The following is a 16,048-nucleotide window of genomic DNA, read 5'->3' as shown; positions in this document are numbered from 1 at the left end:
TTGCAATGGGATAAATCCATGTCAAACCATTAAATGATGCACAAACTCATATTTAGGTGCAGTCTAAACACGCATGGATCTAATTAGGCACTCTGTGGCACTCATTTCAACTCATAAGTGCATCGGGTTTAAGTTAGCGGAATCGCATCCTGAAAAGCTTAAAAAATATATATGTTTAGATGTAAAACAAGAGCCAAAAAAACAAAGTAATTCTCTGAGAAAGAATTGCTGCTTTTTTATGCTGGCACTACTTTTTTTTTTTACGTGTGAACTACACGGCTAGAGCTTTTCCATGGGGCTGAAGCAGAGCTGAAGCAGAGAAGCCTTGTGTCAGAGGTGCAGATGGGGCGCACCAATTCTCCTAATGAAAAATATCTACAATTAGCACACCATCCGCTAATGAGCAGTAATTGCTGCACCGTCTGCCGCCTGATTTGTGTGGTTATGACTGTGTGCAGGAGAGCGGGGTAAGGATGAGCGCAAGAAACCTTAAGGCCAAGTTCAGTATCAGGAAGTACACTTCAACACATGCGTTACGTGAGATTACGTTTCTCTGGTGCCAATCTATACACTGTATACGCCCCGAATAAACAGAACACATGCGTACAAATACCCACACTGAATCCAGGAATTCAAATGCACAGGACACGAACTTCCAACAGCAAGACACAGCTGATAAGCCAGCAGAGCTCAGATCAAATCTAGAGGTGGCTTGTGCAGCGGGGATGTCTAAGGAATTCACAGTGGCTGCTTTTACACTCACCCACTGCAAAGAGTGTGATCCCACTGTCTGCAACGGCTCTAGCTCCAGGATCCACCGGGTCCTCAGAGCTGCCGCTTGTGATCAAGACAGCAATCTGTAGAGAGACACAGGAAATTACACAGGCCGCATAATATTAACAGCTTTATGTAGAGTTATTCCTTCCTTTAATTTATGCCATTCTTATGCTAATTCAGACGCCAATAATGTCATTTGGAGACAACCAATATGAAATATAAAGCCAATAATAAGCATAAAAAATGCGGCATGATCCGAATTTATTAGCCATGATTTATTTTTGTTTTGCCTGTTGCCGGTGTGACTAATTAGGAAAATATGCCCTCCGAACAATAATTTGAGAAATAAGAAGCGACCGTTGAAAATCGACTATTTTTTTAAATTATCTATAGGCATTGATATGGCTTACTACCCAATTATAATAATAAAAATAATAATAATACATCAAACACAGCGATGAGAAGGAATTTAAGGAGGGTAACTTGCAACTGAGACTCATTATTTTCTGATCTCATCCCTCAGTCAGTGAAGACGGTGATTCGGACGTGTCGGCGGTAAAAAGTAGCTGCTCCTTAGCAATTGATCAGGCTGAAAAATGTAATACTTCAGCCTCATCCTCTTGTTGTCTTCTCATACACTTACTTAGAAAGTATGACTGGGATACCAACATGTTACGTTTCATAATCATGGGTATGGTAATTTTCCCTTTTCTAATAGTTTTTAAGGTAAAAGAAAAGCGGATTTAGAAATAAAATACTTGCAATTGCTTTACTTTCCCACTCTAAGAACCTCTGATGTGACAATAGCAACAAAGAAAAAAACGAAAAGTAAGACGTCTTTGGAGTGTTGCATACCTGCACTGCAGAAATTAACCCATATTAAGTAAAACAATGTTCCCACGACTGGACTTGAATTATCTTGGGTTCATACGGGCCTGCAAGTTTAACTTAACCACTTAGCCCAATCGGTTTTGGACCAAAGAAAGCCCCCCATGCTAGAATAAACCATTGCAGATGTGATCTCCTATAATAGGGAAACTCAATTAGCCTAATCTCTGTCAACGATCGTGCAGCTGACCAGCAGATTTTTACAGATTGTTTTACGTTTACAACCATTTGGACACGTCGTCTGCTATTGACAGCCTGATTGAGCATGCAGAATCAGTGCTGCAAAATCTATATTTTTCCATCTTTCTTTCTCTCTCTCTCTCTCTCAAAACAGAAGACAACGCGAACAGATGAAAATCTGCTGTCAGCCATGGACACGCAATCGATTTTTATTTCAAGCATACAGCGGGACGCTTTAATCAAATTCATGGCAGAGTGAAACGGTGGAGCACTTTGTTTGTTTATGCCACGATGTCCTGTGGAGTACAAACACAGACTCCTGGCAAGTCATTTCCTGTCATGCAGGGGCACGGCCCGTGCATGTGATTGCAAGCATGGACTGTCATCTTGAATGGGTTCTTTTGCAGCTCATGGTCAGACATCTGCACGGTAGATGTACTAAACAATAAAACAAGTAATACCAGGCAAGGGCCTTTACCCGTGACCGGGCCAGACGTATGGACTACAGTACCTTGGGGGTAAAATCTCGGCTGATAGCAGGGCTGAACGCAGAATCCACCAGAAACTGGAGGGCACTGCCTGTCCTCCTGGATCCTCCGCCGTAGGGGAGGTTCCCAACAGTCCTGAGCACCTCCTCAAGCGAACTGTAGTCTGTCAAAGCTACCAGCATCCTGTGGAGCAAAATGGTGAATTGAAACGGGGTCATGTAGAAAACGATGGAACAGGACGACAAGAAAAAAAAAAAAAAAAAAACTTGTCCCGATGACCCCCCTCAGCCGAGAGGAACAACACGTCTTTGAAAAAGTTGTCAGAAGCTCACGCTTGACTACCTCGGAACGTCCGCGAAGAGAGTGACTCCAAAGCGAACTCCCTCCGCTCCCACCGCGTCGTCCTGAAAGGAGGACATGATGGCCGAGATGAAGTCTTTGACTCTGAAAAAGCCCGTCTGACCCACACTCCACGACTCATCCACCAGGAACACGATGTCGGCCTGCACCGCCGTCCTGCAAGCTGAGAGACGAGGGATGGATTCATTTAAATGAACATACACTTGCACAGGTTTTCACATCCGTTCATCTTTTACACGTTTTAAGTTACAAACACAAACGTCAGTCATGGTTTGATGGGATAGACCAAAGCAGAAAAAAGTAGTGCATAATTGTTAAGTAGAAGGTAATACAGTAAATGTTTTTCAACATATCTGACTAACATTATTGAACAATCAGCATCGTGATACCAAAGAAAACTGCAGATTGGTCAGGGATAAAGTTTAAACCTGGATTAGGTCCTCAGACAATATCCTAAACATTATTAACATCTCACTCAGTCCTACTTTTATTCAGCAGGAATGGGGAAGCAGGTCACAATCAGGACAAAGCTGGATGAAGCTGAACACAAGAGACATCCTGGAAGTAAACAAGGCTACAAAAGACTTGACACTGGGGCAGAGGTTCACCTTACAGCAGGACAACAACCCGAGCATACAGCCAGAGTCACAATAGAATTTAGATTAAAGCATATTTTTGTGTTAAAATATTCAGAACTTGGTGTGCAAAGTTGGAAGAGGCAGGCCCCAAAACCTTTCAACCTTTTCCTTTCAAAAATCCAGATAAAATGGATTAAAGTTGTTGCTGCGTGATAAATTGCGGAAATGTATTTATTTAATTTTTTTGGGGGGGATGGGTATTTTTGCAAGATGTGTATCAAAAATATGTAAATATATATTTAGAAGTTAAATCCATTTGTGTAGAAATAAATAAAGGTCTAATTTTATCATTCAGTTATTCAGACCAAACGGATTACCTTGAAATAAAAGGCAAATCTGTTCCAGTGGCCAGAGACAGGTATTCCTAGACCGGCCACCAGAGGGCAGTCTGGTTCCACCATGTTGAGCGCCTTCCTCTATATTTGCTGCTGTCATGCAGCCAGATCGCCAAACAAATCCCCATGAATTTTTAATGAGACACAAGTAAGCCGAAGAGACTATCAATATTCTGAGCACTCCGGCAATAAAACTTTAGTACAGCAACGAGGAACACTTAGAATAATAAGGTAAACACACCCAAAAATCAGGGTCAGTTGCCTTGCTTAACAAATGCATTTAACATGCCGAGTTTGGAGATATTTAGATGCTTATAGATGTGAGGGGAGCTGCCTGGATAACACACACACACACACACACGCACAATCTGCTGTGTCTGCAAACACCCTCGGAGTCAATATTCTGGCATTACATATGCAATAAAGCAAAGTGACGACAGCATTGATTAGGCCGGTGAATAAAAGATAGGCTTCGCTGATTGTTCTGTAAGTGATAAGTGATTCTCCCCTGTCCTCTATTTGATTACCGGGCTTGCTCCCTTCTATTATCTCGCCTTCTTGCTTTGGCTGCTCTCCCAGCATCCTCGGAGGCTGACATATGTCTCCGCATCATGCCGATCCAACATTACATTCTCCCTTACACACCTATACATCTCATCAAGGTGGCGAATATCACAGGGAATCCAATCTCTGCGGCCTCTCTCTTGCTGAGCCAACATCTTAGCGCACATTCTGGCTTTGGTTGATATTCAGCGAGAGCACATTCATCACTAATGAGTTAAAACCATTGATGAAATTTCAAGAACTACAACAATGCACATCAATTTTATCCTTTTAGTCTCGTACGCGCCAGCCAGCCACATTGTGCATACATCAGCAGCTAATCTAGTCAGTTGGACACACTTTACACTCCTCAGATTTTCGCATAAAGCGCACAAAAAAAGGAACGTGGCGGATGCTTCCAGCTAGAAGCAGCTGGGGGCTTGTGTCTGTCAGAAAAACCCAGTCTGGGGTGGAAAACAAGATCAATTATCCAGAAGTTCTTTTTTTTTTTTTTCTTCTGTCTGGGCTGGCAGGCAAGATCGACATGCCAAGGATGAGGACACAACACAGGCTGAGAGATTAGGAGTGTTTTTTTATTTTTTTTTATTGAAGGTTATCTGAGCGGATATTTCAAAGGTTGTAACACCATTGTGTTGGACCACAGTTGATCATTGATTTAAGTATTAGATGCAGCTCAGTGCCTTCAGCGTACACTGCAGAACAATATGGTATTGGGAAATTAATTTGAAAAAAGGACACCCTTTAAAGATGCACTACTGCCTTCAGCACCAACATGCGCAAGAGAAGCAATTTAAAATTTTAAAGAGCTAATGTCTTACTTTCATAACGGGCCGAGCATGTCCGTACTAAGACAGAAGGGAAGCACAGGGAACAGAAACGCATCAAAGATGCCCTCCAAACCTGTGGGTACCCTAACTGGGCTTTTGTCAAATCAGCAAGAAAATCCAAAAGACCTGCTGCAGAATATAATGGTGAGAAGAATAAACGCAAAAACGTCGTCATCCCATATGTTGCAGGTGTCTCTGAAAAAAATCAAGAGGATTTTCTCCAAACACAAAATCCCAGTACATTTCAAACCAAACAGGACCCTCAGACACAGGCTGGTGCATCCCAAGGACAAAACCCCCAAACCTAAGATGAGCGGAGTGGTGTATGCAGTTCAGTGCAGTGAGGAATGTTCTGACCTTTATATTGGAGAAACTGAACAACCTCTCCACAGACGAATAACTCAACACAGGAGAGCCACCTCCTCAGGACAAGACTCTGCCGTCCACCTACACTTTAAGGACCAAAATGTCCACATTTTGGACAAAGAAGACAGATGGTTTGAAAGGGGTGTGAAGGAAGACATCTACGTTAAAAAAGAAAAACAACCTTAAACAGAGGAGGAGGCCTTAGGTTCCAACTCTCAAAAACTTACAACACAGCTATAGGGTTAATTCCGGCCAATCATCACCTTAATTCTCACCCTCATACGAGTGATCAAAACATCGTTCCTTTAAGACAAGCCAATAACAACCCTAACGACTCCTCGTTACAGAGGAGTGGACCAGTTTCGGTCCAATCTGCTGGCTTAATGGCTTTAACGACCGCCCATTACTAAGGGGTGGACCTGTGTCGGTTGAATTTGCATGGTAATAGGCCTTTGTTGGGCAGCAGTATAAAACTTGATAATCCACATCACTCCAGACTTTTTGAATTGAGAAAGCTTCCTGGATAGGAAGCGAAACGTCTTCAAACTACAGAAAACAAGTCCAGTTTTTTTTTGTTTTGTCTTTTTTTTTTGGAAAGCTAATGTCTGAGAAACTTGAAAGCCAACAGGGTCAGGATAAACGCACGAGTTTAAAAAGAAAACCGAGGCAGTGATTCACAAGAGAAGCACAAACCTTGTAGACAAAAGGATATTTAAACAATAAATTAGGTGTTAGAACACCTGACAATCACTTGAGGCGCTGCTCTCAGCACCATGCCACTGTGTTGAAATGCTCTGCTCCAAACACCATGAATACTTTTGATACATTCAGTTTTTTACGCAACATGACACAACCTTCATGTCCCATTGGCTGTTTCTGTCCTTTTCCTTTTACACTCAGGCTTCACAGTGTAATCCTAAAAAAAAAAGAGCCCTTTGTTTTTCTGTCGCTTTGAAAGGGTATTGGCTCAATCTTTGCAAAATTGTTCAAATTCAGCCACAAAAATGGATTTTGTGCATGAATATTTGGCTCAAGGTGATGCTGTAGTAGCATTTAAGTCCAGACTTTGACTAGGCCCCTCCAAAACCTTCATATGTTCTAATTTTGTCCTCTCGGTACACATAAAAGTGATGGTATCAACACTGTATAGGATGGCATTAAAATGCAAAGAAATTGTTGGAGGAAACTAATAAATTACATCCGACCCCTGATTCATGCAATATTACATTGTTTTTCCTTCAGAGTACCATTTCCATTGTTGAACTATTCTTATAGACCTCTAACATTAGCATTAATTAAGTTTGTTAGGTTCTCAAGTTGCAAGTTTCTTGGTTGCATCAAGAACAACTGGAATCACGCCATATGATTTAAAACCCTTTCAATGAGAATGAGCTGGATCGACCAGAGCTTTCTCCAGCTGTGTAGAGCACCCGCCCACTGAACAGCTGGCCGAAAAAAAAAAAAGGATTCCCAGATGTTTGCCTTCCTGAGAAGAATGCCAGATTTGGCTTCTGGGGAATATTTAATTTCTGAAAAAGACTGACAGTCAAAGCTTAAGCACTAAAAGAATGCCACCCATCATTCTGCGTCGAGGCAGACGTTGGGAATCCATGAGCAGATCTGTTAAGCAGACGTATTTAAGCAGGTAGCCCGGAAAGTCAACCAGCTGATGTGACCCTGCACACTAAGTAGTTAACAATAAAACTGAATTTAGATATTGCTTTTATGTGTTTGCGTCAAACTTTAATGAACATCATATTTTACTGAGAACATTACCATGACGGTAAAGTCAATGTTGAATTGTTTGAGCACCACTATGGATAATTACTACTCTGATGCCATTTAACCAAGCAATTAGAGCAATTATTTCTATTAATTGTTCTTTTTTTGTTGCTTCAATGTCTTAAAGCTGAGTTATTTTTACACTTTTATTATGACAATCTCATACCAGCCTGTGGTACCAGAAATATGATAAATCCAGGGGATGTTTAAAGGGCTTCAATCAAGTGTTATGCAGTTTTTCAACATTTTCTTGTTATTTTTTCCACATTCTGTACCCAACTGTAAAAATTGATCGTTCGATTTCTGTGGAAAGAGGGGAAGCAGACGACCAGAGAGGTTTAAGGCCTAAAACAAGCCTGTACAGCAGAAAAACAGTATTTAAATGTCACAACTGAAGAAAATCCACCCCAGACCTAATTAGACCTGAGAGACATGTTTAGATTTTACAGCTTTTAAAGTGTCAATCCTAACGTGGACTTTTGCAAACATATTTCAAATTAGAACAAATTTGAGACTTTTGCAAAGGTGTGTGCCTTCAGTGAAAATGTTACATCTAAGCTTGTAATTGAGAACAAGATTTATTCATAACATGATCTGCTTAATGGTATTTTAGCGTTCAATGTGGACTTTCACCATTGTTTTTATTTTTGATGTCACACATTTAATTAACCATTGCCTTTATCCACGCTGAAACAAACTTGGAAGTAGGTGTATAATAGTTATGCTTACCATCTTTGTGTGACAGATTATTGAACAAAATCTAAAATGAACAGTGATGAAACTTGGTGGTCAGCTGAAGTGAGAACAAAGATATAACCCAAAACATTTTTGGTCAAACTGAGACAACTGAAGTATTGTCAGCTGCTTTCTACAGAAATGGGGCAAGTTTGTAGCATTTGTGAAATAGTAGGTGCTTCCTTTAATGGTTCTGTGAAGGCCTCAGAGGTTGTTTTTAGAGAACATCAGTGAACAAACGGCACCAAGGAACAGAGCAGAGAGGTCAGGGATAAAGATGCAGAGGAGCTTAAAGCAGGGTTTCTCACATAAAATTCATCATCTTAAAATACGGCACAACTGTAAACGTGGCCATCCATGTAAATTCCCAGGCCCGGCAATAAAAGTATTAATCTTCAGAGCAACCAAGAGGTTCATAGTAACTATGGAGGAGCTGTAGAAATCCACAGCTCAGGTGTACGAATCTGTTAACCGGAAAACTACACTGCAAGAAGGGACCTAAAAGTCAAATTTTGTTGAAATCAATGTATTTTTCCTTGACTTGAGCAAGTAAATAAGATTATTTGCCAATGGAATGAGTATATTTACCCCTAAAACAAGACAATTAGATATACTGCACCTGAAATAAGATGTTGGAGATGAGTTGTTCCTGTTTTAAGCGCAAAAATCTTATTACATTGGCAGATCATTTAAACTTGCCTGCTCAAATCATAGACAAATATACCTATTTCATGAAAACTTTACTTACTTTTAGTTCCCTTTTTGCAGTGTATAAGTAGTGCGCTTTACAAATATGTCCACCATGTGTGAGTGGCACGCAGAAAGCCATTAGCGGATGAAACCTGGTCAGATTAGGCTGTAAAACTGCCTTTTTTTGTATTGGTATTGGGGCAGCAGTTGAAAAACATGCACGCCACCTTCTTCAGTGTTTATTTGTAAAAGAATATGAAAACCATGCATCTCTTTCATTTTCCATTTCTTATGCTCTACTTTGTGTTGGTCTATCACAAGTAATCCCATTTAGGGACATCCAAGTTTCATGGGGAAATAAATCTTTTGCAATTGTATATACAACATTGCTTATGGGAGCTGTAAACTGTCTTCTGCATTGATCACGTGCTGATTTTCTGAATGAACCAAAGGGTTGCAGGGTTACATCATGACATATTAGTTATTACTGTCAATTAGCAGCAAGTGCAAAGGGGGAACAGCTTCATTCACATCTGAGTTATTCATACATTCACGTAGCTCTTTATATGTCACTTTTTGCCAATCATGTTCCAGGTGGAAGATATCCAACTTGTGATTGGCTCAGTGACCTTTTAGAAACATCCAATAGCCCTTGAGGCTAACCCTCTGTATCCAAGGGGTGTATTTGACAGGCTTGCAGAAAGAAGATGTATACTGTTCAGGAGGCAAGCAGATGTTTAGTCTGGAGAGAAACTGCAGCTGGTTTAGTGCCTATACCATGAACCAATCGCATGAGGAGATTTAATGAAGAGGGCACTCACAAACTGCGCTCATTGAGAAGAATGGCATTCTTCTGCCTGAGTACCCAAGTCATCTATTTTAGCAACAGAGCCGCAAAACCGTCATGTGTTAAACTGCTAAATAATTAGATGTTGTATGGTTATGGCCCAGAGAAATAAAAAGGGTAATTTAAAACCTAAGTTGCTGGAGAAAGCTTTGAAGTCTTAGAAACAATAAAAGAGCAGGACTGTCTGACACGGTAAACCGTGTCTGAGCATATAAATGTCATCACATACCTTCAGCTTGTGCCGCAGCCCTTTGGTGAAAGAGTGAAAAGCACAGCAGAAAGATCCAAACGGACGAGCGCCCCATGGTCGTTCCTCTCCTCGTCTTCCTCCTTCAGTCACCTGCTTCTCCTTTTCCAGCTCTTCCCAAACTCCACTTCACAATCAATTACGACGCCTCCTTACGCCTCTCTGGAAGTACACAAGATGAGCAGGGAGTGACAAAGTAATTAAGGACTCTCTAGGATAAAACACATTTGAAAATGACTTATTATTATGCAAAAGTCCAGCTGCATCTCAAGATTGTTTCCATTCAGCTCTGACGAAATCTTTTGTAAGACACAAAAACAACTCTGTGTCAACATGTCTACTGATGACGTTATAAACCAACCTTGCAGTCCCCCTTAGATCTTTCGTGTACGCAGCTAGAGGTCTTGAGCTGTTGCTGGCCTCAGTCATTGAGAGAAGCTTTCCCTGCAAACAGCTTTACAACCTATTCCCTGAGGCCAAAGAGATAAAAACATCAAAGGGTTCTTAACCGTCCAATAGAAGCTGATTGGGTTAAACTAGGTTTCTGAAGTAGTTCTTTAATGTTTGAACATTGGACAATGTACACCAGTGTTTGTCTTCTTAATGTGGTCTTGTTCTTTAAAAATAAAAATGCTCCAAATCAACCTGACCTGATGTGGAAAACAACAGGCAAATCATGAATTAACGGTGAATACCAAACAATGTTTCACTGGCCACATTGGGCTCCTGATTATTTTCTGGCCTGTAGAGTTGAGATAAAAATTGTCCGACAAGCTAAGATCTCAAAAAGCAATGAAAGACCAGTCCAGAAAAGGTTGCAAATAAAGCTTTGGGACTCCAGTGAACCAAAGTAAGAGCAATCATCCACAAATGGAGAAAACATGGAATGGGGAGAACCTTCCCAGGTTGGTTGGCCGGCCGACTCAGATTACTCCAAGATGGCGGCGATGACTCAAAAAGGAGGTCACAAAAGAACACAGAACACCTGAAGCACTGCCAGCCTCCTTTGCTTTAGTTAAGTTCGCTATTCATGATTCAACAATGTTAGCGAGATGGGGGGAAAATGGCTTACAAAGGAGAGGTCCAATGCCAAAAACCACTGCTGACTGCAAAGAACACAAATACTCAAATTACCCAACAACAGCTTGATGTCCATGAGCCAAGAATTCTGCAATAGTAGTCGATAGACTGACCAGTCAAAAGCATAATGTTGTTGCATTACATCCGGCATAAAACTAACATTGCAGAAACCGAACATCATACGGACAGTCAAACATGGTGCTGATAGCATGATGGGCTGGAATAATTTAGCTGTTTCAGGACTTGGACGACCTGCCGAAATATATAGAACCATAAATTCTGCTCTCTTAAAAAAAAAAAAAAAAAAAACAGCATAGGAGACTGTTCGGCCACCAGTTCATAACCTTAAACTGAAGCACACTTGCATAATGAACCAGAACAATGATAGAAAGTACACCAGGAAGACCACATCTGAATGACTAAAAAATGTTTTTGGAATGGCCTAGTCAAAGGCTGGACTTGAATCCCAATGGGGTGCTGTGTCATGACTTTTAAAAGTCTTTTAATGGTCAATAATCATCATATGTAGCTTCAAAGAGGAGTGGACCAATATTTCTCCACATTGATTTTAGAAAAGTCATTGCCAGTTATCATAAATGAAGCTGTTGCTACCAAGGGTGGAACAACCAGTTATTACTATTAAGGGGATTATTATGTTTTCATATAGGGTCTCAAATACGTTTTTTTTCTCTTAATGAGTACAATATTTTGAAAAACGATTTTTCTGTTAGCTCAGGTTAGGTTTGATACTAAAAATTCATCTGATAGTCTTGACAGGTAGTGACAATATTGCTTCTCATTACTTTTTTCAGGCATTTCTTTGCTAGCGGCTTCTTAGAAATATGGTGTTCAGATATAATTAACTTACTGAAATAGCTAGAAAAGGAGGGAAAGGGCAACCAGTCCAAAAAGGAAGACAAAAACGACGAGGTCTTTCGAAACCAAGAAAAACCTATGTGTTGTAAAATTTATGAAATGTATTAAATGAAATCAAAGACTGCAAATTAGCCACAAAATTCAGATCTGGTCTGGAGAAAGGGAGCTTTTCATTAATTTCTCCTGATTGTGCCTGATCATGATAGCTAGGGGCTGGTGCACATTTCCAGCAGTCAGCAATGGTGTTAGATGATGAGAAATGGAAAATTATACCAACAGTTAAAAATGGACGGTTTGTACCGGGACAAAATAATGCCAAGGCATGTTTCTACAATCTGACTACACAATAGTTTTAGCCTGTGAAACATCTAGATATCCCCCTGTGTTGCAAATTTATTTTAAAAGGTAATGTTCTTTAGTTTATGAATTCAGCCCAAGTATCTCGCTAATTTATCAACAAAACAGTTGAGTGAAAAACATTCACTTAAGCAAATGCAATCAGCATCTAATCAGGCTAAATCTTTAGTCCGTACAGCACGCTGCCAACCCATCACACAGCAGTAACGGGCCGTTCAAATCCAACTCAGCACTGATCAGGACAAATGATTCCTGCAGTTGTGTTCTACATTGGGTTGCTAATCCCCACATACCTTGCAAACATGTACCTGTGAGAACTGCACGGGCATGTGCAAGTGACTGACATCTAAAAGAGATCTGCCATCACTCGGCAAAGATGAAAAGTTATTTTTGGCTTGAAAGAGTTGCAACCCATTCTATCAAGCCAATTCAGCTTCACAAGCTTCCTCCTGAGAGCACTTCGACTGTAAATGTTTATGATTACAGCATAAAAAAAAAATCTGTTAAATATGAACCTATTTAAATTCCAGAAAATTCCTCCATGCGATTTGACCATCTGGTGTGACGAAGCCAGCATGGCTGAAGGCTGAATAGTTTACTTCTCCTGCAGATGGAAGTGAGAGCTGGCAGGGTAACAGCCAAGAAACTTCCCTCTCACATACCAGTGAGGATCTGAGATCTGTCTCTGCATGCATCACCTTGGTATTGTACTGCAGGCAGGACAAACTCAGGTGTCATGATGAATGGCAGACAGAGCCTCTTTGTGCAGTATCCATGCGAAAGTGGGTTTTAACTCAGTGACTGGGATTAGAAAGACGGCCAGCAAGCAGAGCTGATTAGTCTTAGACAAGTTGTGGACACAAAGATTAAGGTTTTACCATAAATTGTATTTATTTTTTTATGGACAATGTTGACTACAATGTGTTTTCAGCCACAAAATATTGCGGTCCATCGCAGCAGATTAAAACATGCAATTCCGTGCATCCTTGTGCCGTTTACCTAAAACTACTGTGCACATAATTATGATGTGAGAGCATTCAAGTAGTGTAACTCTGCTTTTTTCCCCCTCCTATCCTCTACCTAGTAAACTTTACGCCCTGCCCTTTTTTTTTTTTTTTTGCTAATGTGAAATTGGATTGTGGCAGTAACAGGAGTCAAAACCTTCAACTTCTTCTAAGAATCTGGTGTTTTTTTCAGCCCAGGTTGCATCACGCAGCATCAGTGCCTGACTTTATGAAAACTCTGAAGAATTGTCAAATATTCCCATAAACCCCCCCAATAATATCCTAGGAGTGTCATTGTTATTTGTCTGTTTGTAAATGCCACTATATTCATACTTTGGGCAACATAGTGATTGAGCAAGTATAAACCAGACAATGTTTAGCTTCCGTTAGCATCTTAGCTTAGAATGTTAGCGTATTTGCAGGAGTTTTATGCAAGCGGAAAAAAGTTTCAAGAACTTTATTTTTTTTTTTTTTTTTGCAGAATGGTCAGAAATCAAACAATGGATGTGATTTGGCCTTACATAGTGTACTGAGCAAATAGAAACTAAACAATGCTTAGCTTACGTTAGCTTACGTTAGCTGAGAATGTCAACATATTATTTGCAAGTGCTGCACACTAGCGGAAAAAGTTTTTTAAAAAACATAATTTTGCAGACTGGTCAGAAATCAAACAATGTGATTTGGCTTAACACAGTGTATTGCTTGAGTAGAAACTAAATGTTTAGCTCATATTAGCCTATGTTAGCATCTCAGCTTAGAATGTTAGCATATTTGCAAGTGCTGCACATAAGCAGAAAAAAGTTTCTAAAACATTTTTTTTTGCAGACTGGTCAGAAATCAAACAATGAATGTGATTGATGTTATAGTTATTCATTCATTGTGGCTTTACTACTTTCTACAACGTATCTTGCAGTCTAACAGGTAGGCCTGAACCCAAGTGTTGCTCTAAATATCTAACTTATGAGACCAACATAGCTGTCAGACATCATCACTGCTCATAGCAACAATGCCTCAAAACATTCCAGCGATGTCTACAATCATAAGTCACACAGATACATGTCCTCAGTGATCCCTTAGACTAAATCCTGCAATCTGACCATAATGGGATCTCAAGAATTTTTCTGTCTTTATAGGAAGTGCATTTATTGAGCTTGCGGTTTTTAGTTCATCGGCACTTCGGGGGGATTAAATAATGTCACAAAATGAAGTTTACCACCCCTGGCCTTTATTCCCACCCCTCCTCTCTTATTTCCTATCTCAACTTTTCTCTCTCTCTCTCTCACACACACACACACACACACACACACACATACACACACTCACGCTTCATATGCCGGCAACTCTAACTGCGTGTCAGCTATTTCTACATAATAGCATTTTTCCACCTCCCTACTTCACAGGATGGATTATCCCCGTAGGTGGGAAACCGGTGACAGTGGAGACACGTGCACGGCACGCGCACACATGCCCACACACACACACACACACACACACCCCTAAGTAAAGTTACTGCACACATTGGCAGATGTCTTTGGTGCAACACATCAGATCTACAGCAGGTTTATACGCTAACAAATACAGGCACATACTTTGATTCAAGATGCCGACTCTTGTCAAAGCAACACTTTGCATTTGTTTTCAACCAGCCCTGGTAGGCCCCAACAGACATAAACTAGCCCCCATTTACACTACATACAGTTCCAGCTTCTGATGTTGCTCTCACCAACAACCTGATGTGCTCCTGTTATTCGCGCAGCACTAGAGTTGATGCAACTGCATTATGCAGCTTTTCTTGTAAGCCTCTTCAATTTGAATGAGTAGATGCACGTCCAAAGGCAAGGGCACAAGCTGACAGGGTGACGGCTCTGCACAGGAGATTGGTGTGTGCTTTCTTAAACAATAGTGTTAATTTGCATTATTTGTTTTATTTGTAACACCAAGGAGCGAGGAAAGTGCACATTGTGCAGCTTTAAAAGAAATTCCTCCTTAACGAGCAGCAGGAGCACCTCAAAATTAGAAATGCTGGCCTTTATCCCAGAGCTTCAGCCTGCAAGGGTATTTAGGGGGTGTTGAAATTCATAACCGCTCTCTAAAATAGCATATTAAAGTGCAGTTAAGGTGATGGGTTTTAGATATATCCCTACAATGGCCTCATGCTTATCCACTTACCATTGAAGACATTATCCTTCGCATCCAGACAATGTCGAGGGTCAGCAGAAGCGCGTCAAGATGAAGTTTATCCAAGTCAAGCTGATTTTGTATCCTTTGCTACACAGACGATCAAATGAAAGAGAACGAAGAGGTAAATCTGTCTGCGTCTGAGTGACAGGGCGGGGTGTGTCGGAGTAAATGAATGAGTTTCTCTGAAGGGAAGAGTTTTGGGGGAAAAAAGGGGGTGGGGGTAAAGCTGCAGTAACCTGCTGGATCCAAGAGGTCTCAAATGACAGACAACGCTGGGAGACATGCATACAGCAGGAAATTGGTTGCAATTATTACAGATCAACAGTGACAGTTTTATGTTGCATCATGAAAGGCATGGATGCCAAAACAAACTGTAAAGCTTAAACACATTGTTGCGAAAAAGCTGAATTTGGGAAAATCCATCAAAACCCGGTGAATGAATACTCAGTGAAAACTCACTTGAATGAATGACTAACATGTTGGCGCAAGCAAACAGGATTTCAGTACCCTAGGCTTCTTTTTTAACCTTCATTTCAATTTCACAGAAGTTTATACGTATTTATAAGCAAAGGATCAATCCCTGTAGGGCTTACAAATCACACAGCATATCTTTGCACAGCATTTTATTTCATAATGGACATCAAATCAGCCCAACAGCAGCTGATAAAATGTGGATGTGTAACCAGAGTCCACATACAGAATGTTCTTCATATTATGTGTTCAAAACTTGTATGTTCATTTAGAAAAGTAGCTCATAGATCAAATAGTTACCCAAAAGAGGATAAATCTGGGATGTTTTACAAGCTGTTGTTGGCTGCTGTATGTC

General features: G+C 40.6%; 1 protein-coding gene across 7 annotated transcripts in view; it reads right to left on the bottom strand.

Moving 5' to 3' along the window:
• The window catches only part of col7a1l (collagen type VII alpha 1-like), a 94,809-nt gene extending 79,432 nt beyond the window's left edge, over positions 1-15,377 (bottom strand). For 6 of the 7 annotated variants that reach the window (XM_036148853.1, XM_036148858.1, XM_036148857.1 and 3 more), the window contains exons 1-5: positions 15,211-15,377; positions 9,707-9,886; positions 2,676-2,856; positions 2,357-2,516; positions 764-857 (exon numbers count right to left, since the gene is read on the bottom strand). In XM_036148853.1, coding sequence (XP_036004746.1) covers positions 764-857; positions 2,357-2,516; positions 2,676-2,856; positions 9,707-9,782 — 511 coding nt within the window. In that variant the 5' untranslated portion in view covers positions 9,783-9,886; positions 15,211-15,377. Of the gene's footprint in view, positions 1-763; positions 858-2,356; positions 2,517-2,675; positions 2,857-9,706; positions 9,887-10,085; positions 10,195-15,210 lie in introns of all 7 variants that reach the window. The other variant, XM_036148854.1, reaches the window with a different exon arrangement.
• Positions 15,378-16,048: the final 671 nt, after the last annotated feature.

Source organism: Fundulus heteroclitus, chromosome 17, assembly GCF_011125445.2.
Source record: "Fundulus heteroclitus isolate FHET01 chromosome 17, MU-UCD_Fhet_4.1, whole genome shotgun sequence".
NCBI classification, from domain to species: Eukaryota; Metazoa; Chordata; class Actinopteri; order Cyprinodontiformes; family Fundulidae; genus Fundulus; species Fundulus heteroclitus.
The sequence above is the reverse complement of the archived record's forward strand: the minus strand, read 5'-3'. Positions and strand labels throughout refer to the sequence as shown.